We start from the raw sequence: 24,358 nt of genomic DNA on the forward strand, positions 1-24,358 counted from the left end.
CGTGAAGTCCATTCCTCAATGAATGCCTAAATATCACTGTGTAATAGAGATTAAGACGGATACAGGTATGCACCACAGAGCCCAACTGCGAATGCATGCTACATGTAAGAAAGAAAGTCGATAGTGTAAGGATCCCCCTGCACATGATGTCCTGGAGAGCTCCGGACTCATCCATTGCTTCTGCCAACTCTATATTAAACACAACGAAAAAACTTACGGTGTTTGTTAAATGTTATTAAAATTTGCAGTATTCAATACGATCTATTTAGTGCATATCCACATAAAATAAATGCTAATTTTAAAACATGTTCATATTTTATTTTTTTCACTCATTTCAGAGGCCCCGCGATGCGATGCATCGCATGCTTACTGGGTTATGCCTACCCTGCACACAAAACATAATTTCGTCGCATAAAATATTTTTTCCCAGTCCTCTTACCCCTAGTCTTTGTTTACATCATCGCACTCTTCTAGCCGCCTTTTGCTTGGAAGTCATAAAGGGATTCGTCTTAGGCACACGTGATTTTAAACCTAATTTCTTAATTTGTCCCAACATCATAGATTCACATCTAGTTCTTTCCATCTCCTATGAAAATACTTCACACTTCAGAAACGGTTTTTCCTGGACATTCTTCAATCTCTTCTCATCTATTGATGTACTTATTACCTTTCGATCGCTTCAACAGCAGTCGAAAGTTAATAACGAATCAGCTTAATAATGTTATTAGCTTTAATAACGTTAAGTTAATAACGAAAAAAATCAGCTAACGCCTTTTTATTCCCGTATACGGGAGTAGGCGAGGCCATTTAGCCCTATCTAACTTTTGGACTTAGTGGAGAGTTCTATCCCCACTGGTACAAATCAGAGATAGATGGCCCAAGACTATCACTAATTAAGCGGTATACAGTGAAGAGAGAGGGCACAAATGTGCTGTCATCTCGTGGTCCCTAACACAATATATTTAATGTCTGAAATATTGTGGGTTCTACGGTCGATTTTCTTGAGTTTATGGGACAAAAAACCCGCTTGCCCATGCCAGAGATCAACTAACTCGGGAACCGGTCGAAAAAAGGCTTAGAAAAATTTCCTCTAGTCCCGGACTAGACTCGAAACCAAGTCTTCCTTCGTGCAGCCTAGCACCGTGGTATGCAAACCCCACATCCACTGAGCTACACAGGCACTAAGTTAATAACTAAAGGTTTGAAATTTTGTTATTACTTTTAGTAATAACGAAAGGTTTGAAAACTCGGTGATTACAATATGGTTTCAATTCTTTACTAACACTTGCAATTCCTTAGCTAAAATCTGTGGAGTTTGGCGTTCCTTGTTAAGATATCATACAAAACTTCTTATCTTCCGATATGTCACTTGTTCAAATCATGCTTAGCAAATGATTAATTGAAATCCAGCCGCAAACCATTCCTCAGATACGAATCAGTCCAGCTACTACTGAAATACATGCTACTTCTATGCTCTCCTGAAAACCGATCGAAGAAATTTGGAATATTCTAATATTTTGAATCACATTAAAAATTATTATAGTTTTTCGAATGTTTTCAAATAACTCTTTGAATGTTATAATGTAAGTTATAATAATGGCCAAAACTTGTTCGAATTGTTCTCCTGCACTTCTGTAAATAGGGCGGATCAGGTACAAAATATTGTGGGTATGGTGTTGTCTCAAATGAAACTACAACATTCTGGGAAGGAAAATTTGCAGGGAAAGAGCATCATGAGATATAAATTAAAAAAAATCAAATTTAAAGTGATTATGAATGGGATGAGAAATTAGATGAATCTCTGTTATCAGTATTAGAGAATCTCATCAATATTAAGGTGTAGTTCCCTCAACAAAACTTCACCTTAATATTTTCAATTATTATTTGAAAATATTAAGGTGTGAGCAGATACTATTTTAAAGCTGATATTAATATTATTTTAAAGTAATATTTTCATGAGCAAAACGTCGAGGAGAGAAGTACAAGTTTTATTTTTAAGTAGAAAATGGACTGTGTGTAATTACTTGATTTAATTCCCTTTTTTTAGAATAGAATTTCAGTTATATCCCCGGACACAGTCATATCCAAAACCTTTTTATTATAATTTTTAAAAAGTTTATACATTAAAACGAGTATTTGTTAAAAGCAATTAGGTTATTAAAATATTCTCACAACATAACAAAAAGAACTGCATTTTATTAAATTTAAGAAAGTGAAGCTCCTCAGCTGAAATTGTTTAGAAATTACAATTTTAATTGCTAAGGAATTTCTGTTACACAACTTTTCTGCAAAGTAAATGAAGACAATTCTCATTTCACACCAAACGAAAAAAAAAAACGTGCAACATATGAAATGGTAGTGTAAACAAAAATAAAAAAATACATAAACCAATAATGAACACAGTAAAACATATCAACTAAAATTTTTTATCTCCAAAAAGTCACTAAAATAGATCTCTTTGAAATTTAGAATGAAAAAATCCAAACGCATAGTGAATTTGTGCATTACCGTATACTAGCTGCTGCTGTTTCCCACTTTCATTACTTTCATGTTCTTGTCTACTCTGACGGTCTTGAAACACACGAACTTCAAAGAAAGAAGGGGTATGTGGCTTCACATTAAAAAGGTTCGGTGGAAACATTTTATTGTTACTAGATATTAACATGTACAAAATTCACCCGAGAGTTCCCACAGAAAATAATCAGAGTGATCTGAAATAATTTTCATGTCTAGTGCCTCGTACGAGAAAAACCAAGCTCTTCAAACACTTCTCTGAAACAGATTTTTCTTCTCTTTTCTTTGTCAAGTGCGAAGCCATCTATTTAATTTAAACAATATGCAAAGAACTGACCGAATACCATAAAAAAAGAAGAAAATAACAGGTAATCGGTTAAGGAAACAAGTGTATCCATTCCTTCAAGAGGATTTTATTTCTAAATTAGAAGCAAAAAAATAGTGAACCCTTGAAGTGACTTCCTAAAAGACCTGCTTGGTGGTAGCAAGTTCCCAATACCGCATAGTACTAAAGAATGTCTACAGGAGTTCAATGTTTTTGATATTCAAATCCATTTCGTTCGCACTGTTAAGATAAATTTGGGATAACTTTTCTTTAATTCATTAACGATGATATTTTTAAAACTCAGGTGACACTTGGAAAAGCAGTGCTTCTCACTAATATATTATTTATTTTGGAAAAACAAATAATAATAAACCCATTCACAAGGATTACTTTATGTTGTGCTTAAAAGGGTGACTTGAAGAAATGCAAATATAATTTACATATGTGACAAGGCCACATTCCATCCACCACTCATTAGCTGTGTTGAATTCTTAAGTGGGTCACCAGATGTTCCTTTTGCGAGAATGTTTTCCCGCACGTTGGAAAAGGGAAGTTTCTCATCAGTATACACTCTTAGATGTGTTTTCAAATGCTAACTCCATGAAAGCCTCTTGATGAAATTGTTTAAAAATTAAGGGGATATTAATTCCCACATTATTTCAAGGCCGAATAAGAAACTCAAAGATAGAAATCTAAGAGTTTCAAAACCGAATATAGCAAACTATAAAAATTTCAGAGAATTTTTGCGTAAGCTGAACACATGGTTCACATGAACCATGAACACCTTAGTGAAGACTTTTGGCTCTATATTTCAGTAACGGATTGGTGCACCTCTTTTGGCATCTCGTGTAGTAAAGTATATAAGTTCCACTCACAACCTTGGTATTATCTAGGTTTACCTACTCACTGATGGGAATTCAGCAAACGTCGAAACTGGTCTGGGTAGTGACCTTCCCCAATAATGTGAAACATCATACATCTCCTAGGAGATGTGTTTTTACATTAGGGGAAATAATAAGAATAGTGATCAGAACTTTACCCAGCTTTGCTACGTGTTGCCCTTGTATTAAACTATGTCTTTAGCTTATGCTAGGATTCGACGAAATTATTAGTTTCCTATATTCAGCAAGAATCACTTTTATTTTTCTCTCTTGAGTTTCTTATTCGGCTTTGAAATAATGTAGGATTTAACATCCCCTTAATTTAAATAATTTTACATCGCCGAAGTGAAGCCTTCAGACTTTATTTCATTAACTCGATGAAAATTTCACATGGAAAAATTTCTCCTGTGAACACTTTGTCTTTTAAGGACACTAGTTGAAAATTTTCTTGTGACAGATTTTACATGTAAAGGAGTAATCTGCGCTATGCCATTTCATGTGAATTTTAAGATGACTTATTCAGAAAATTGTTTCCCACATATTTTACACAAAAAAAGCTTTTCTTTAATCAGACGGTGCCATTTCCAGTGATTTTCAAGGTTTCTTAGAGTTGAAAACATAGAGCTGAACATGAGACAAGTGAAAGTTTTCTCATCAGTATGTGTTCTTAGATGTCTTTTCAGGTTTGACTGATTGAAACCGTTTGTTGCAAATTTCACATCGAAAATTTTTCTCACCAGTATGAATTCTGCGATGTTTTGCAGACTCGAATGTCTGAATACTTCTTGTTGAAATTTAGCATAGAACATGTTTCTCACCTGTATGAACTCTTAGATGACTTTTCAGATGTGAACTGTTCAAAAATTTCTTGTTGCAAATTATGCATAGAAAAGGTTTCTCACCAGTGTGAACTCTTAGATGACTTTTCAGACTCGAACTACAGGAAAATTTCTTCTTGCAAATTTCGCATAGAAAAGGTTTCTCACCAGCATGAACTCTTACATGTCTTTTCAGATGCCAACTGTCTGAAAACTTCTTGTTGCAAATTTCGCATAGAAACCGTTTCTCACCAGAATGAGTTCTTCGATGTTTTTCCAGACTTGAACTGTCTGAAAATTTCGCGTTGCAAATTTTGCAGACAAAATATTTCTCACCAGTATGAATTCTAATATGTGTTGTTAGATATGAACTCTGTGAAAACCTCTTGTTGCAAATTTCGCATAGAAAAGGTTTCTCACCAGTATGAATTCTTAGATGTTTTACTAGACTTGAACTCTCTGAAAACAACTTGGCGCAAATTTTGCATAGAAAAGGTTTCTCACCAGTATGAACTCTCAGATGACTTTTCAGATGTGAACTGTAGGAAAACTTCTTGTTGCAAATTTCGCATTGAAAAGGTTTCTCACCAGTATGAATTCTTAGATGACTTTTCAGATTCGAACTACAGGAAAACCTCTTGCTGCAAATTTTGCATAGAAAAGGTTTCTCACCAGTATGAACTCTTAGATGTCCTTTCAGATCCGAACTTTGTGAAAATTTCTTGTTGCAAATTTGGCATAGAAAAGGTTTCTCGCAAGTGTGAACTCTTAAATGTGTTTTCAGATATGAACTGTACGAAAAACTCTTGTTGCAAATTTCGCATAGAAAAGGTTTCTCACCAGTATGAACTTTTCGATGTCGTTTCAGATCCGAAGTGTTTGAAAATTTCTTGTTGCAAATTTGGCATAGAAAAGGTTTTTCACAAGTGTGAACTCTTGTATGTGCTGCCAGATTTGACCTCTGTGGAAACTTCTTGTTGCAAATTTCGCAGAGAAAAGGCTTCTCACCAGTATGAATTCTTCGATGTATTACCAGATTCGAATTTTTTGAAAACATCTTGTTGCAAATTTCGCACAGAAAAGGTTTCTCACCAGTATGAATTCTTTGATGATTTACCAGACTCGAACTCTCTGAAAACATCTTGTTGCAAATTTTGCAGAGAAAAGGTTTCTCACCTGTATGAATTCTCTGATGTTTTTCCAGATTCGAACTGTCTGAAAACATCTTGTTGCAAATTTTGCATAGAAAAGGTTTCTCATCAGTATGTGTTCTTAGATGTTTTTTCATCTGCAAACTGTGTGTAAATCTCTTTTTTGCAAATTTCGCATAGAAAAGGTTTCTCACCTGTATGAACTCTTAAATGTCTTTTCAGATCCGAACTGTTTGAAAACCTCTTGTTGCAAATTTTGCATATAAAACGTTTCTCACCAGTATGAATTCTTCGATGTTTTTCCAGACTCGAACTCTGAAAACATCTTGCAAATTTTGCTATAAAAAGTTTCTCACCTGTATGAACACTTAGATGTCTATTCAGATTTGAACTAGAGGAAAACTTGTAGCAAATTTCGCATAGAAAAGGATTCCCACCAGTATGTAATTCATAGATGATTTGTCATTTGCGAACTCTCTGTAAATGTCTTGTTGCAAATATCGCACAGAAGAGGTTTGTCACCTGTATGAACTCTTAGATGTCCTTTCAGATCCGAACTCTTTGAAAAATTCTTCTTGCCTATTTCACACAGAAAAGGTTTCTCACCAGTGTGAACTCTTCGATGTTTTTCCAGACTCTAACTGTCTGAAAACCTCTTGTTGCAAATTTCGCAAATTAAAGGTGTTTCACCTGTATGAACTCAGATGGATTTTCAGTTTGTAAGCATCTTGTTGCAAATTTCACATGGAAAATGTATCTCTCTATTGTGTAATTTTTCGTGACCTCTCATGTGAGACAGATGGAAGAATTTCTTGCACCAGATTTTGAATGTAAAAGAGTTATCCACTTTAGTTTGCCCTTTGTAGTTTTATGATTGAGAATATTGTTTCCATGTATTTTACACGAAAATTGTTTCTTCAATGAATGCATGAAGATCATGGTGCCCCTTAAGGGACCATAGAATTGAAAACCTAGAGCTTCATAAGAAATTAAAATGTTTTCCTTCAATGTGAGATGCTTTTTAAGGATTTGCATAGTCTTATGACTTGCTACAAATTTCACTCATATGGCTTCTCTTTACTGTGAACCTCTCTGATGTGAAAAAAAGCTTTGTTTTCATAAAATGCTGTTTCACAGGTGAAGGGTTTCTCCTTCAAGTGCACACTACCTGTGTTGCATCTGTTTTCTGAGAGAAAGTAAATGTCTTGTAGAATATTTGGATTGAAAAGGCTACTCAACTTATGTGAAGAATGGAATGTCTTTAAAGAAAATCATTGAGGAAAATGATTTGGCACTCGCTTCAGAGGAAACATACCATTCTCCAATAGGAACTTTGCAGACAGGTTTGCAGTCAGCTGTAATTTATTCGGGAAGTGTTTGTAGTGTTCACAATATCTCAAATGAAGCTCAAAAGAGTTAAAATAGGAAACTCCTTTTTGCATTTGAAAAAAGGAAAACTTTTCCCAGTGTGAGCCAGTTTTAATCGCTTACCACCCCAAATGTGTGCAATAGGTGTTCTTGAATTTTTCACAATTAATGTTCCGATGCATGAACCACAAGTCTGAGTATATTCAAATAATATAAACTGGAAAACTGCCTGTCATAAGAAGACATATTACACGTCAACATATGTTGATTGCAGTTCAGTGTATCCTTGAACCATTCAGTGTGTAAGTGAGTAAAAGGTCTTGCTGTAATTTTCACATGGAAATTGCTTCTCGTGAGTGCATTTTCAAATGCTATCGAAGATTTGCTGAATCAAGGAAATTCTTCTGACATGCCGTACAGAAGGAATGTTTTTCTTCGTTTTTCATGTGATTTTCTGGTGCCTGTTTAGACTGTCATGTCGATTAAAGTTTTTCTCATATTTTTGGCATGAATCTTTACTACTGGAGTCTGTTATTGTTCAGTTGCTATGAATTGTCTCATGCATTTTAAGTTGATCTGATCACTTAAAGGCTTTGTGACATACATAAAGATTTTTTTTATTATTTGACTGATTATTGTGAGTTTTCCGATGTTGGTTTAGGCGGCTCTGATATACAAAATGCTTCTTGCATAACCACTTGCAAAATACTTTTCACTATTTTCATCGAAGTTAAGATATTTCAATAGGAAATGTGATTGAGCCATCTTTACTGTTGCAAGAGAATTAATTTTTTTTTGAATTTGGGTCGATTCCATTTGCATTTTGACCATTTTCCCTTATGCCACTAGAAGTGCAACCTCCTCGGATTTATTTGATTTTTATTTCGAAAATTCAGCAGGAAATGTTTCCAACAACTTAACAATCTTTATAAATTGCTGGTTATCAGCTTGGATTTAATGCATTAGCATGCAAAATATCTCATGTCAGTAAACCTATTAACAATCTGTAATGAAAAACAAGGTAATTAATGCTAAATTAAAACTCGATTTATAAATAAAATATTCTCAACATATTATCTAATATTTAATAGCAATTTATATATGCGTTTCAATCTAGACATTATTTTTAACGAATAGTGGACAAAGCAATAACGTAAAACTCAATGGACAATAACAGAGATAATCGCTCTTTAAAATGATGGAGTAAAGAAAATCTGATTTTGATTGCCAAAGGCATCATGACAAATTAATAATTTAAGCAGAGAGCCATGGGGTCGGATTATAATCAGAGGTTGAGCATGTCTTCAGGAATAACACTAAGGATGACCTTTGATATGAACGTATTCCTTGTACACATGGAAACCGCAAAATAATGGTCAAAGTTTAAAGACGGCTTTACAATCTGGAAGTGAATTTCATAAGAAATCTCACTTTATTCAGTTAGTTGGATGTCAGTTATTACCAGACGAGCAATTGTGATTTACAATTGTAGGAAACATGAACAGCTATTCTTTTGTTAATAGCTGTTCATGTTTCCTTATCATGTAAGGCAGGTGTTCTCAAGCTTTTCCAGTGGAGGACCACTATATTTAATTCAGGATATTAGATGTACCAGTAAGCAAATTTATTCTGGAAAATTGGGATTTGTTGATCCTAGGGGCTTAATAAGCATTTTTCTATAATACTATTCCTTTTAATTATTTTGTATTTTATTCAGATATTTATTAGAGAAATATTCATTCTTTAAATCTCTTCAATGGATGGATTGTTCTGTAAAATGATTCTGTAAAATTTTTAAAAATTAAAATAATAATGACTGAATACATAAACAAATTTTCTCAAATACATATTCCTCATAATGGTGCTCCATTTCTCAAATAAACTGGCTATCAGTACAAACTATAAATGTAACATTTTTATTTACATAACTCACATTCTTGTTTCAGTCTGAAGGTTGTCCTTGTTTAGCTAAACACAGCTTCTTAATGTCTGGTTTCACTTGACTTAATTTAAGTCTTAAATTGGGTTAAAAATTCAACTTATTCCAGTACTTGTTTTTGATATAAATGAGAGAACAAAACTCACATTCACAATGGTAAGAAGTTGCAAACACCATCAGATATTTTACAGCTCTTTCTAAGATCATTGGATATTCATTTCTTCTTGCCAACCAGAAGTCTGTTAAATCCATATTCTTGATCGTTTGGCTGAGACTTCCGTCACAGGAGAGTTCAATCATTTCTTCTTTCTCGGAAGGAGTTAACGTTTCTGGTAAGGTGTCATCAATGGAAAACGGCTCTCTGATCCAAAATTCTGAAGCCAGGGTTCAGAAGTATTCCTTGAAATCTGTGATTAGACTAACAAGATGCTTCTTGATATTCACTGCCAGTTTAATATGATGAAGAATTTCATTCTTTTTTAAAGCATCCAGCAATGGAAAGGAACACGTTTCCAGTAACAATTTCTTTAACGCTGAAGCCAAGTTTTTTCCTGTACCAAGAATAAGGAAGTATGGACACCCTGAAATCTTGTGTTCAACTGGTTGAGGTGGCAAAATAAATCTGCCAGGTAAGTCAACCGGGCAAGCCACAGTTCATCAGTGAAATAATTCAAGCCTGAGTCTGAGGATTTGTCAGAGAGAAAAATCTGCACTTCTGAACGAAGTTCAAGCAGGTGGCTTAATACATTTCCCCTCGACAGCCGATCGACTATCTTCGGCGTGAAGTAAAAGAGAATCATGTTCAGCACCCATTTCATTGCACAAAAAAAAAAAAAAAAAATAGTCGTGAATTCATAGCTCTGGACTTAATGAAGTTAACAATTTTCACACTTTCATTCGAAACTGTCTTCAGGGCAACAGGCATATTTCTTGCTGCTAAAGCCTCGCGATGAATGCTACAATGCACAAATTTTGCTTCTGGAGCTACTTCTTAATTTTTGAAACGCTACTGTGTTTCCCAACCATTGCACGTGCTCCATCAGAACAAACACCAACACATTAATTCTATTCTATTTCATTTTCATAAATGGGCCTTAGTTTGAAAATATTTCTTTTGAGGTTCTTCAAGCAGGCAGTGGTTCACAAAATGAGAACTCTTCTTTCACTGTTTACCTATCAATAAACTTATATACATAAGATGGGCCATGCTGGTAAAGTCAGTAGTTTCATCCAATTGTATGGAAAAATATTTACTAGCCTGAACTTTTTCTATTAACTGCTTCTTAACATTTGAAGACAAATCTGAAATTCTTCGTGAAATAATGGAATCATTTCAAATTGTTTTGCTGCCTTTTCCCAAAAAATTATTCTAACCATATCTATAGCTGCTGGTAATATTAATGACTCTCAGATCGTGAGGTTTTTCTGCCTCAGCTATTCTTAAACTGACTTCATAAGATGCCTCCAGAGCCTTCGTGTTAAATCCTGAAAATGAGGATATTTGTTTTTTCCTTGCTGACAAATCGGACAGTTTTCTCTGGAAATATTCCAAAGGTTTGTGTTTTAAATCATCATGCTTGGTTTTAAAATGACATTTAAGAAGGAAAGGCTTCATCGAATGTTTTGAGAGCGTTTCATAACAAACCGCATTGGGGAACAGGTGCGGTTTCTTCCCCAATATACATGAAACCATATGATAAATAACTGAGATTATATTTATGTTGTGCTGTATGGAGATTTTTGTTGTATTCTTGTACAACGATGTCCTCCGCAGGTTGGTTAGGATTTGAAGTGGTGGCTTCTGGCAGAGAAGAATTGTTTCCCCCTCTTACACTCATTTCTCCTTTCAATCTTTTTGAGGACCCCGCTCGTTAACCACTTATTCATGTTCAGGTTTATACACTCTGGCACAAACTGCATATAAATATGACAATTTCACAAATAAAATCTCACATTCAAAGACAATAATCTAATGCCACTACTTTCTTAACAGTAATTGCTGCTGGTGGCTGAACAAACGACAACGGACAAACTGTTTCCCATTGTTGTCCGATCAAATATATTTGAATTACTTTCTGTCATTGTCATATTTGGTTAATACTTATTAAATTCATAAAAAATTATACAAAAGTTTTTAATGATGCTATAAAATCTAATTGTCTTCCTTTAGTTGCATGAAATATTTTAATTAGAACAGTTAAATATTTTTCCATATATTTTTAATTCTTAACTCATGTTGCGAGTAAAAAAGTGTTAATTTACCCTTTTATTTTATGTTTTCCTACCACTGTTACACCTGATATCTTGAGAATATAGATTTCTCGGCTATCATGGTGTAACATGAAGAATAAATAAAATAAATTAAAAACCCTGCATAAAAGATAAGTTAAATTAATTAAAAGAAAAAGAAAGATTCTTGCTTCCAATAAAATATATAAATATAAAGGTTTTGTTAAACTAACTAACAAAAGAAAGAATATATTAATATTGTGATATGATTTAAATGAGAAAAGTTGAATAAGACAGAAAAGGATTAGTCATAAAAGATGGTATGTGAGAGGCTAGAGATTAAGTTAAGTAAGTAAGTTAATAGAAAATTTTGGAAAGGGGATTAAATTAGTGGCTAGCAAAGGAAAACAGACTATCGCTCAAGGCCGATTCCCGGATTGAGACATCGTTACGGGCTCGCCGATCAAAGGACGTTTGGCAGAAAAACGCCACCCTAATTGGTCGATGAAGAAAAACAAGTATGGGGTGGAGAAAAGAAGTTAGAAAAAGTGCCGTTAGGAGAACAGGTATAAAAGGGTTGGGAAACTCCCCCCACAGGGCTTTTTTGGTTTTGGTTTGATTCGATTCTGTTCCAGGAATCCTTCGCGAGCTCTTTCGTAGGGATTTCACGGTGTTTTCCTGAGTGGCGAGAGAGGGGTTATATCTCCTCGTCACAACACGGAAACGAATGTGAGCGGAATTTTGGTTCCATATTTCCAATGTGAGAAGTGAAGAATGCCATATAGTCGAGGAAAAGAAAGCATATTCTTTGTGTTCCAACTTCAGTAACAACTACGAAAAATGGAGAGCTGTAGAGAAATAGATGTCCACGTGGCGAGTTGCACAGCCGATATATAGATGATTCAAAGTGTGTTCGGAGTTACGAAAAGTTAAGCCAGCTTAAGCCTAGTTCAATTCCAAAAAGAAAGTAGGAGAAGCAGATTATCAGTGAGGTTATATCAAGATAGTTCAATCAGAAGGTAAAGGCCCATATGAAACACCCAAGAAAGAAAGGTACTGTAAAATATATCTAATGTTAACTAAAATTTGTCTGTGATAAGTATCATTATTCTAATACGGAATTTTGCATGTCTATTGTAATGTATAGGAAAGTTAAAATGTCATAGTTGTGTGTTAGTGCAGTAAAGGGTTTAGTTAATCTACTTAAGTTTGAATAGTTAAATAGTGTGACTTAATCTTATTTGTCCATGTCAAGTGAATTTATGCGTTGAATTGTTATGGCGGCATGATCGTAATACTCATTATAGGATCATAGCCTAATTACTTGTAATAAGCTAATGTTAGTTTGTAAGTATTTAGTTTAGCATTAAATTGAGTAATCACAAAAATTGAATTGTACCATGTTAAAGGAATTAATAAACCTTTGTTCAATGATAAAAGAACTGTCTGAAATTGCTGTCCAATGTACCACTTGAAAAATTACGAACCTAATCACGCGGGAAATTAATGTTAAGAAACGAGATAAAGTGTCACGACTGCAACATTGTTTCACTTTCAGACATATTCGAGTTCTTTCTCCTTATTTTTGTATATAATATCTCAAACTAAATATCCCAAAAGGTGCAGTATAAATACAAATATTAGGGGTACAATGGGGAGAAATAACTTAAGCATTAGTAAAAATTTTGGTGATATCTCGTGCGTAGATAATAGTAGAACATAAATAAGAGAAAATTATAAAATAGGATAAAAATCATAGAATGGGACACACCACCCGGCAGTGGCTCACGTACCACCTGTGGTATGCATACCATTGGTTGAAAATCCCTGATCATAGGGATAATCCCTGTGGATATGCAGAGTTCCCTTCTCCAGATCACCCTATTTCTGGCTTTCCTCTTTAACAGCTTCATAACCTCTTCCGAATAATGAAATTCCTCTAAGAAATTATATTTCGGCTGTCCCCTTCTCCTTTTCTCTGGTTTCTCCTCTTCTTACACATCTATAATACATTCATTGTGTCCTCATGTTTGCCAAGAGATGACTTCAGTACGCAACACTTTTATTTCTTGCAAGTTATTCGTTAGTTTTCTTTTCTCCATTTATTACTTAATCTTATTTGTATTAAAGGATCTTTTTTTCTTTAATACTTCTTTTGCCATAGAAATTCTCGATCGTATTTTCACCGCACATCTTCAATTCATCTTGGATAATTCCTTTATGATATGCGACTTATTTTACTTCATCATTTTCACCTCTAATTACAATTTTATCTTTTTTTTTTCACACAGTCACCACTATTTTAGTTTGTGTTATTGATTTAAAGCCAATGATCAGATACAACCTCATCCATTCTTTTTATTAACTGTATTTAATCCTGTTGAATTTCTGCTAATCCAGTTATAACTTTCCTAGAAATGAAATATTTTCTAATCCTAATCTATCCAGACAGAATCTGGGAAGACGAAATCAGACAGACACAACACAAGCATTCTTACAATTTCAGCAAGTGTTTCATCTGTTGCAGATCGGTTTTCCTGAGAGCAAATTCATTCTTCTCTTTAAATTTCTTCATGCGGTTTCTCTGGCCCAAGGTTTTTTGTTCGGTAATTTCACAATTCACGTTTTCTTCACTGTTTAAGTCTTTAAGATATTTCATCTTTCTACTATCTTTGTGTTACCAGTAACTTTCCTGTTTTTTTTTTTTTATCTCGTCCTTTACTTTTTTGTTTTGGTAGGACTGGAAGTTACAGGACAAATTATTCGATATTACTTACCACACTTTTTCCACCTTTAATTTCTTTATGTTAATTTATCCAATTCTTTGATTTTTTCTTCAAGTCTTCTTTATCCTTGTTTCGTAGTCTTTGATAGTGTTCCTTGCATTTTAAAATTTTCTTTTAATTTCTGTTTTTTCCTTCTTCTATTAACTGATGTAAGTTATTTGTAGACTACAAGGTTTCGCTTTGGTAATTTTGTAAATCTTAACATTTTGTGTGCTGATCTTTTATTTATTTCTATAGGTTTTGAATAACATGCAAGAGAGAACTAAATATAATTTATTATCTATTCAGGGAGAAGAGAGAAAGCTAGCAACATTTAAATTCTGAGTACAAGAATGATTCATGCAGCAAATAATATCTCATATGTGGGTCGCAGTTATCCAATAGAAGGAAACATTTAGATTCAGAGATGTAGGAATAAATGTATAATTAATTACGAAATAATAAATAAGTTCATTTAGAAATAATTACATCAAATATGAAAAATTACAACTAATTAACAGAAATCACTTCTCGCAACTTAGATACAGCCATAAAGTCTTTGCAATTAAGATTAGGAACGTGGCATAGAGCTTCACTTGATTAAAAAAAAAATACTGTAGTGTAACAACTTTTTACAGTTCCAGTGAACTCTATATCTAGTGTCGACCACATCAGGCCTGAACCCTCAAAATCCAAACATTTTATATAATCACGATGTTCTTCGACTCAAATAGTATCAAAACGACCAATCTGTCCATAGCAGCAAATATGAGAACAGGGTATTTCACAGAACACCAAGCAAGGATAAAGAATATTTGGTAGGTTTGCAAAAAGACAACTTCGTGGCTAGCAGGAAGAGGGGCCATAACTCTCAAATGATTTCTCTATCAAGGACTCGTTGAAGCTATTAAGTAAGTGGTTCCTCCTACTGGACAGAAGCGATTGACACTGGTGATATTATACACATGCTGCACGACTCATATACTTGTATTCAGAATTTAAACGTTACCAGCATTTCTGCCTTATCCAGGAAAGAAGTGCATGATATTACTCCTATATAGTGTGCTCAATATAAATAAAAATTAGTTTTATCTTATATGTGAGCTGCCGGTATTAATATATATATATATATATATATATATATATATATATACACACACACACACACACACACACACAGTTAATCTAACACTGTATGTCTCTATTAAACAAATCGCAAGTTGGTTTAATTATTTCCTTCATAATCCAGTCTTCTCCACTGTTATTTGCATGCATGCAATGTTTTTTAAATTCAATGTTTATATGAGAGTTTCAGTATTTCAATATTGTTTTTATTCTCTGCTTATTCAATGTATTTTCTCGTTTTTTTTATATATTTTGTAATAACGAATATTTAGTCATTCTCTATTTCAGTTATGGGATGACTACCATGATTTGAGATTTTTTTTATTATTGTCTATCTTTTCTTGACTACTATGTAATGTACCTGTTGTCGCGCAACATCTCTTGGTGATTTCCACGTATAGCGTCTTTGTTTGGTACATCAAAATGCGTGCTGCCAACTATAAGGTCATGCTATTTATAGAAATGTAGAAGTCGTTCTCCTTTTAAATTCTTAGAAATCCTTCATTTATTTCACTTTCAGTGTCCAACAATTGCATTGTATTGAAACATAAATAAGCAGGTAGCGAGGTGACCATTTCCAATCTCTAAAATGGTGAAGTAATCTGAGGTAGATTCGAAGTGCTGATAATAATCCATACATGAATCATCGCACTATGACCGAAAAGTGAAGCTGCAATAAAGAGTTTTTAGAAACCTTTATGTTAAGAGGAATGAAATGCTTTTGGCCAGTACCATCAACAGGGTGTAAGATAAAGGCAGCCTCCCTGACGGCACGACTTAATAAGGGCGCTCGAACAGCCATAATTGTGGTAGGCATCTTTTCACGACAACCAGATATTTTAAAAATATTCTTATTTAGTTTAAAAAAAAAAAAAAAAACACCCGGTGCCATTTCCCATTGCATATGTGCTTATGATATTTCATTAATAAAAAATATAGTCATACATACTAAAACTGAACATTTTAGAACCGACTTATTAGATACTAAAGGAAACAATCCATAAAGCAGCATTTCTCAAATTTTCCTACGACAAAATGCTTCACTAATCCTGAAATTTTAACGAAACACCTTGATTATTTAGTTGGGTAGCTCATAAATAAAAAATAAAATACATGAGTAAATCTAAAAGTTGATAAAAAAAAAACATTTATTCTCAAAATAGTAAAATAAACTAGAGTACACACACACACACACATTATATATATATATATATATATATATATATTAGGATATTAGGATAACCAAGCAATTTTATATGCTTGGTTATTTTAGCTCCTAATCCCAAGTGTGCAAACAATTAAGTTTTTATTCCCATATATATATATATATATATATATATTTATTGTAAAATTATGTTCTTAATGACCTCTATGTTTTCAGATCTTTGAATTACAAGTTTTTTGATATCGGACCCAATATCAGAAAGTTGAATTCTCACATCTGGTGTAGCAGTGAATTCTCACATTCTGTTCCTGGACTTTGATTTGGTTGCAGCATCCTGCAACGCATAAATAAATCGCTGTAAAAGTACTCTCCTGTTAAATTTGCCTAGAAATAATTTAATATCAGTTCCTTGCATTTTCGTTTTAAATCAGTCACTAATTACGTCAATTAGATTTTCATAATCATTTGCACTGAAATCCGCTGGCTTAGCTGTCACTGTAAATGGATTCAGAACACAGGAATTGTCCTCACTGGATTTTGGAAAATATTGCAAAAGGACTGATTGCAAGTCATGCAAGTGTTCTAAAATGTTCGCACACATGACCAGATACCTCTGTATTTCACTCGCGCTCGGAGTTGTAGGCAACCGCAGGTGGCTGCCAGCCAGCCGCTGAGTGAACGCCAGCACACGCTGGCCTTAATAGCACAATCCACATGCAAAGTGAGGATGGCTTCATTTTCAAACATGTTTGAATTTGTTGCAGCATTTAAAACCATATAAGACTCATGTTAATTTTGATAATTTTCCACGGAACATAGTGTAAAAACTATGTAGCTTAACAAATTCCAAAACACATTACATCGATTTTTTACATAGCTCAAGTCTCATGAGAACTATAAATACCCGCGTCTGTTTCTATGTATATTTTGCAAAATTTTAATGTAGCTAACCCTATGAGAAGTGAACGTATTTACTGTTTCGACGTCAAAAACAAAGGCAATGCTCTGGCCATCGGAACTTTGTTTGTATATAATTGTGTAAGAGCACAGAATGTTGTTTACTAATTTTGTGCATGAGCTCTGAGATAACACCTTTAAAGCATCGAAGAGTACCGCTAGGTTTAGAGAAGATTCCACAGCCCGAAAGGACAAGCAAAGTATCAAAGAGATCTGCAAGTTTTTGACAAGTGTCTGCGCCCAGAAAAATAAGATCAAAAGATTGCACGAAGAACAAAGAACGGGTTAAACTTAAAAGATGAAAGAGTCATGCCAAAATCTTTGGGGTTTACTACTCTTAGTGCAAAGTTCCGAGGTCTCAGAATAAAAGGAGACTGAGACAAGCATAAGTGGGTTCTTGGTTCCAGTTGTCGCTCGAAAGAGGAGCTTCCAGGCCAGAGAGAGGACTTCCAGATGTTGCCGGAGAAGGAAAGTCTTCCAGATGCCAAAGAGAGGGATCTGGGTTGAGAGTTGGCAGCAGTTTCAGTCTTTGAGGTGGTAGTTCGAGCTATTGGAGATGGCAGTCATCCAGGCATTTTCAGCAAGCCAAAGCAGAGGAGAAAAGGCGATGTAAATTACCCGAGACAACTTTGCTCTGAAGTATTTTTTTTCGTCATGGGATTACAACCTTTTACATGAGCTGTATGAGTACTGCAGACAGCAGCCCACTATTTTCCCTATGAGATATTGCTGGAGCCAGACATTCCTGAGGAAGCTCAAGATATGAGATGAAAGAATCTCCCTAGAACTATTTGTGCAAGACTTCTGACTGAATGTGCGATACAGAGCCTTTGTAAGTTCCATACTTTTGTATAATCCTCTTGTAGTATGTTTTAGAAAGACTTAAGAATATGGTTAATAGCAGTAAGAAGTGTCATTAAGAGAATCAGGCATGTTGGAAGTTGATAAAAAAAAATTGTAAAAATAACTTAACAGAGAGATAGCTAACCTCTTTGCGAGTAAAATAGGAGTTTAATAAATGGAAACTGTAAACAGAGTAAATAAGTTTTTGAGTTAAAGAGATTATTTAGTATTGAAGTAAAAGGGTTGTAATCTTATGCTAAAGATTTTTTTTTTAAATGGATAGAGAAAGCAATCTCCCTTGTTTAATTCATGCATAAATTTTAAGTAAATTTGTTTTAATTATTTGTTAAAAGTGCTGTCTAGTCTTTTATTTTACAACTGCGCTGTTCTTGAATATATCGGACTTGTGAGTGGGAAATAATTTAAGGTAATAAAAACGCAGTTCTGTTAACGAACCATGACTGTTAAAGTAAATATTGATGAAAGAAACTTCGCTCTTGAGAGAAGGAAATCTACTGGAAGTTTTATTTAGTCTTACGCAAATTAAAATATATATTGGTCTGACAAATAAATTTCCAGTATTCATAGGCATTCGACTAGTAAATACGGAAGATAGATAATCATAGTATGTAGTAGAATAAGTGAGAAAGGATAAGGAAGATTCAGAGAGAGAGAGAGAGAAAGGACAAAATAAATAATAGCAACAAAAAGCATAATATTGCAATGACGCAGCAATATTTTTGAATAGTTTATGAAATTTACATTGCACGATACTTTATGGCAGTGTTTCACAAACTTTTAGTGTATCCAAATATTTCGTTAAACATTATTATATTATGTTTAGCATTAATGTTTCTCTTGTAACATTGGCGCTATTGCCTCTACCACTCATCTGCAAATTTTACTGCTTCTCTCTTCATCAGTCGGCATCTAAGCATTGCTGCTTAAAAACTTCGATTGTACGAAAAATATTTTCAAATTGTTTCTGTGAAATCTCTTTTTGCTGACTATCAGTGGTTACATTTTCGTCGTATTCTTCGAGATCTTCCCGCTGTGCATCTAAATTTAGCAGGTCGGAATCACTCAATTCTTCAGAATGAGATTTAATTAACTACCGGATGTTATCATTGAAGGGGAGAAAGAAATGAAGCACGTACGAATTGGTCGCCAACACGCGAAATCACGTGCTTTAACTATAAAATTTCCTAACAGTTATACAAGCAGAATAGTAACTGCTTTAAAAACTACAATGATCCTTAAAGAGAATTTAATTTTCCAATGGGTAATAATAAACAACTTATCCAAGAAGCTGGACTGATTACCCTATTATTGGAATGGATTCTCCAATCTGTGGGCATACTATAGCGGATGACATAGTATACATAGAAGTAGTGTAGTATGCCAATAAAAATACATTTGTAAAATGTTTTATATCGGTAACTAAACTATTTGTCAGGTGAGTGATTTTTTAAAATAGTTAGCCATAAAAATATATAGATAGAAAATTATTAAAATCTGTAACATTTATTTTTAAGATGTGTACAGGAGCACCAATTGAATTTGGGTATCGATAAAAAATGACGCACTAATCGGGAGCGCAATCGAGGGATTATTATGATTCCCTCAAAGATTAAAACCTCACGTGTCCAAGCAACATGCGAACATATTCCTCCTTTCTTGTATTCCACTCGCCCAGACATGGCAATAATGTGCTGTATGTCTTGTGGTCATTTGTTTCTGGATCAGATATAAAAAAAATTCTGGAAATTCAACGGGAAGAAATTCCTCTCAGGAATTTCTTCCAGAAATCTGAAAGCATCTCAAAAGGAATTGCCCTTGAATACTCTCAACCACTTCTACATCCTGAAGAACCCACTGACCAAATCTAAACAAAAAATTCAATTTTTGTATGCATCAAAGCTTTATAAAGGGATAACAATTACTTATTTGCTACTAGTCAGAATACTTTTAAATACCCAATTGATTTGATGTGCATAACTATACCTTTTGATGCATTAAAAAAACACTCTCCTTTGCCCAAAATGTCAGCTTATTCAAGTAATCATGAATAATTTTTATGCCTATTTTATTCGCCAGCATTATTATAACTGAGTATCTCTGCTATTATTGATTGAGTAAATAAACAGCAATGGACTAATCAAGAAAAGCACTGGACACACCACAATTGATTACCATTTTCGTCAGTTTACTTAACATATTAACATTCGGTATCCCACCAAATGCTTGGGCAAAGTCCCCCAGTACTGTAGTTTACGATTTCTCTTTTATCTGACTTCCCCGTTACTTCTGAACAAGCCATGCTCGTCATACATAAAGTATCACATCCTTGTCAGCCCATTTCAAATTCTGATTTAACAAACTTATTCTAAAACCGTAATCACTACAACAATATTAGCACTCCCTTACTTTCACTTTTTTAGGCTGAAGTTAAACAGAGTGAACGAAAGTAAGAATATTTTTCTTGCATATTCATGCAATATACGCCCCCAAATCAAATCTAATTCCATGAAATTTCCTATTGAGATTTTCAACACTACAAGCACCTCAATTTTATCTACCTCATAGTGACGTCCATGCTTGCTACATGAGGTTCTGATTTACCTGCAGCTTCATGAAGAACATTAGAAAAATAATCAATCATTTAATTCTTTCTTTAGGTTTTTAATACCAGCACAATTTTTAACATGTATTTTTCATTACCGACTTTTTTCCTTACTTTGGCTTTATGGCGATAGAATGCTTTGGAGTTCTCATTCATCCGTGCAGCTGATTTCATAGTTCGTATTTACTTTCCTTAACACGTATTAAGATATTTGTTTTCTTCAAATGCCAACTGATTATTTTCTTTTCATTGCCAGCATCTTTCTTTAGTAGGGAAATGAAGTAATTGCATACTGAGAACTGATTGTGCTACAGATCCAACAAGATAAAATTCCTTTTCAAGAAGCATTTTATTTTAACATATTAAATGAAAGACAAATAAAAATAATATTCTAAAAGCTATCATAAGTATATAAGAAAATAATCAAATACAAATAAGATTAAATCATGAGCTATCATATACAAGAGAGATAAACGAAGAGATCCAACAGGGATGTCCCTCTCAGCAACTCTTTTATTATTTACCTAAATGAAATAATAATAAAATGGAATAAAAATTTCCGTCAAGGTTTTGAACTTTCTCCTACTGTGAACTAAAACACTCCTTTTTGCCGACGATCAAATAATAATACAAATTCTGAAGATAACTTACAGAACGCTATTTTAGATTTAAATGAGATAGCCAATAGATTATGGTATGATAATATCAACAGAAGAATCAAAAACTATGGCCTTTAAAGGACAAGATCCAAAAAAAACTAAGTTAGTAATAGACAAAATCTTAGAACAGGGGAATTCATTTAACTACATAGGATGTATGATCACGTATGAAAATGAAAAAGATATAAATGCAAAAATTGGAAAATATTTAAAAATAACTAGGATAATTGACTCTATATTTAAACCGAACCTAGTTCAAAAAGAAACCAGACTAAAAGTATACAATACATTAGCCATACCGGTCTTGTTATATGGACGTGAAATATGGACAATATAACAAAAAGACAAACAAAAGATTAATAACAGCAGAAATGAAGTTTATGAGAAAAAACTGCAAAGTATACTCACTCCATTTGATCACAAAAGAAACGAAGAAATTATGAAAGAATTAAACCAAGAATTAGTAACAGAAAAAATTAAAAAATATAAACATAAATGAATGGAACTTATTCAAGGAATGAAAAGAGAAAGATTAGCAAAACAAGCCTTGAAGTACAAGGCATTAGGTAAAAGAAAACCAGGACGTCTTCTTAAAAGATTCAACGATGACTTCTAAGGCTGGAACAGGCCACGCTAGGCCTAAATCCTTGATGTGCATGATGAAGTATCAGCATTGTAAAGCCATGCCCTTTTCATTTCAGAATCGCATGTCATCTTTTAGAGAGCTGAAGGAGAAATCATTTGTCATTGTTAAAATTACAATAATACGAATCAATTTTCTCACCTAGTGAAGAATGAATTTTACTCATTTTTTGTAGATCAAAACTTATTTTCCTAACAATTTTCTTTCTTTCTTTTTTTTTCTTTACGCTGTGCTTGACTTTGCATATTTTACTTCTTTAAAATGCATTAAAAAAAGAAATTGCACAACCTGCAGTACAATGGAAATTAAAAAATTTTCTGCGATTAACGTCATAAAAATATCATTTGTTAAGTCCGTTGGAAAATTCTTTCTCCAAAGATGTTTATCCAGAAGTTAGAATGTAACTGCCTTTGATTTATTTCCATCCCCCAAACCTCTTTGTCTATCGATCGTTTCTCCAGACATCGGAACAAAAATGTTTATTATTGCAGTAGTAGTCTTCTAATATTAAAGAAGATTTTCTCTTATAATTTTATTCTTAGACTTCTTGGTTATCCAATATTAAAGAGATATTTTAGTTTTTCAGAGAAATCAGATTCACAGTACCATCAGAGGAGTAATTGTGGGCATTCAATGAAATGTTAACTTCTCTTCACATTCCTTTTTGTGGACGAAGAGAACATTCGCGAATTTCAACTGAATCAAGCTCAAAAAATTTGAGCCCCAATTCTTTCACGAAAGAAAGTGCATATTTAAATTATTAATAGTTTTGTATCCCAGGAAAAAATAATATTATTGAAGAGAATAATTTACTTCAGAACAGTATGCATTCAAATTTCATTATTCAGGGAGTTGAATAAAAGGAGGGCAAAGTATGCACTTTCTATTGAAGATGTCTAACACATGCTTGGATTCAAAAGGCACTGCTTGGAAGCCCCATAATTCGATCTTTAGCATGATATTTAGTAAATAAAAATAATAGGCATCGGATCTGCATGCCACTTTCTAATATATTTTCTCAATTCGATTCATTCATAAATAGTATCGCACTTTTTTTCCGGAATTCTAACTTTCTGTGTGGGATTGAAAAGAAAATGTATAGATAAATAATCAAGGTAATCCTTATTTACTAACAAGGTATCTTTTGAAATCTTCCAGATGAATTACTTTCTATTTTTTTAACAAGATTACGTACCAATATTTTGAAAATTATTATTATATAATAATATAATAAAAATAAATATTAATCAGAGAGGGTGCTGGGCAGACATACGAACAAACACATGGTGGTATCGCTGCTCTCGTTTCTTCAGTTTTAAAGCAGTTCTAATTCCTGTTTTTAATTTAAAAGTTTTTTAAATTAAAAACAGGAATTCTACATGTCAGGCTGAAGACATTGATATATAAATCATCAAAATCTGTTAAGCAGAATCCAAATTTCGAATGCTGTAAATTGAACACGTGGACCGTGTTCATCAACGAGCAAAGAACAAAGGACGACGCCATCTCTACAATTGCTCAAGGGAAGAAAGATGATCCATTTGCAATCTGACGGAAGTCATAACCTGTAGGAAAGGCCTTAGGAATCTTCACTTTACAAGTTCCTCACTTTTCGAAACAACCTGGCAAAACAAATCTAATACAAGACGTGGGGAATGGAAGTGCCTATATTGTAGGGAGAACAACTCAATCTTTAGATCTTTTCCAACAATTCTTTGATAATCAGAAGGAACAAATACCAAAAAAAAAAAAAAAAGCGAATATCAGGATTTAGTTAAATTAAATAATTGAGCAGTTAAAGTGTCTTACAAATGGTAAAATACATTGAAATTAGTGTTAATCTAATGATAGGCAACGTAATTTGATGAGAGACATCTGAACTCTGTCAAGAACTGAATTCCCTAAAACAACAATAAAAACTTTTAAATCAGCAACAATTAAAGATCTTGTCATACAAGTGTTCCTGAAAGTGCACCTACAGAAAACTTCAGAGACGTGGTTATCAAATTAGGCCATGCAATTGACATCCCTCTACAGCAGCATTCTTTAACCTTTTACACCTGCGGACTGGGGAAAACAGGAGAAATATTTCCCAGACAGGCTGGTGGCTAAGACAGAAACATAAACCAATGTAGATAAGTATTTTATTTATTAAATCCAATGTTATAAAATTACAATTTTTATCTTCCAAGAAGGGATTATTAATCCAGAGGTTACCTCTATGAGGATCCACATTTTCAGGGAAATAATCATTAAAGTTTTCAGCTAACACCTTTAAATGTTGATTTATGTTGATTATGACTTTCTTGTTGACATCAGCAGCAATCAAAAATTCTTCCAAAAGTGGAAACAT

At 33.6% G+C, this 24,358-nt stretch overlaps 1 protein-coding gene across 1 annotated transcript; it reads right to left on the bottom strand.

Moving 5' to 3' along the window:
- Positions 1 to 2,295: 2,295 nt before the first annotated feature.
- LOC150093436 (uncharacterized) lies at positions 2,296 to 24,358 on the bottom strand. Its single transcript, XM_090414094.1, has 3 exons — positions 24,223 to 24,358; positions 5,835 to 6,150; positions 2,296 to 5,749 (listed from the first exon to the last, which is right to left on the bottom strand). The coding sequence occupies exons 1-3, from the start codon at positions 24,356 to 24,358 to the stop codon at positions 4,516 to 4,518; spliced, it is 1,686 nt and encodes a 561-aa protein (XP_090270220.1). The 3' UTR covers positions 2,296 to 4,515.

The sequence above is a fragment of the Typopeltis vanoorti genome, chromosome 24 (genome assembly GCF_054136105.1).
Source record: "Typopeltis vanoorti isolate ZY-2024b chromosome 24, IOZ_Tvanoo_1.0, whole genome shotgun sequence".
Lineage (NCBI taxonomy): Eukaryota > Metazoa > Arthropoda > Arachnida > Uropygi > Thelyphonidae > Typopeltis > Typopeltis vanoorti.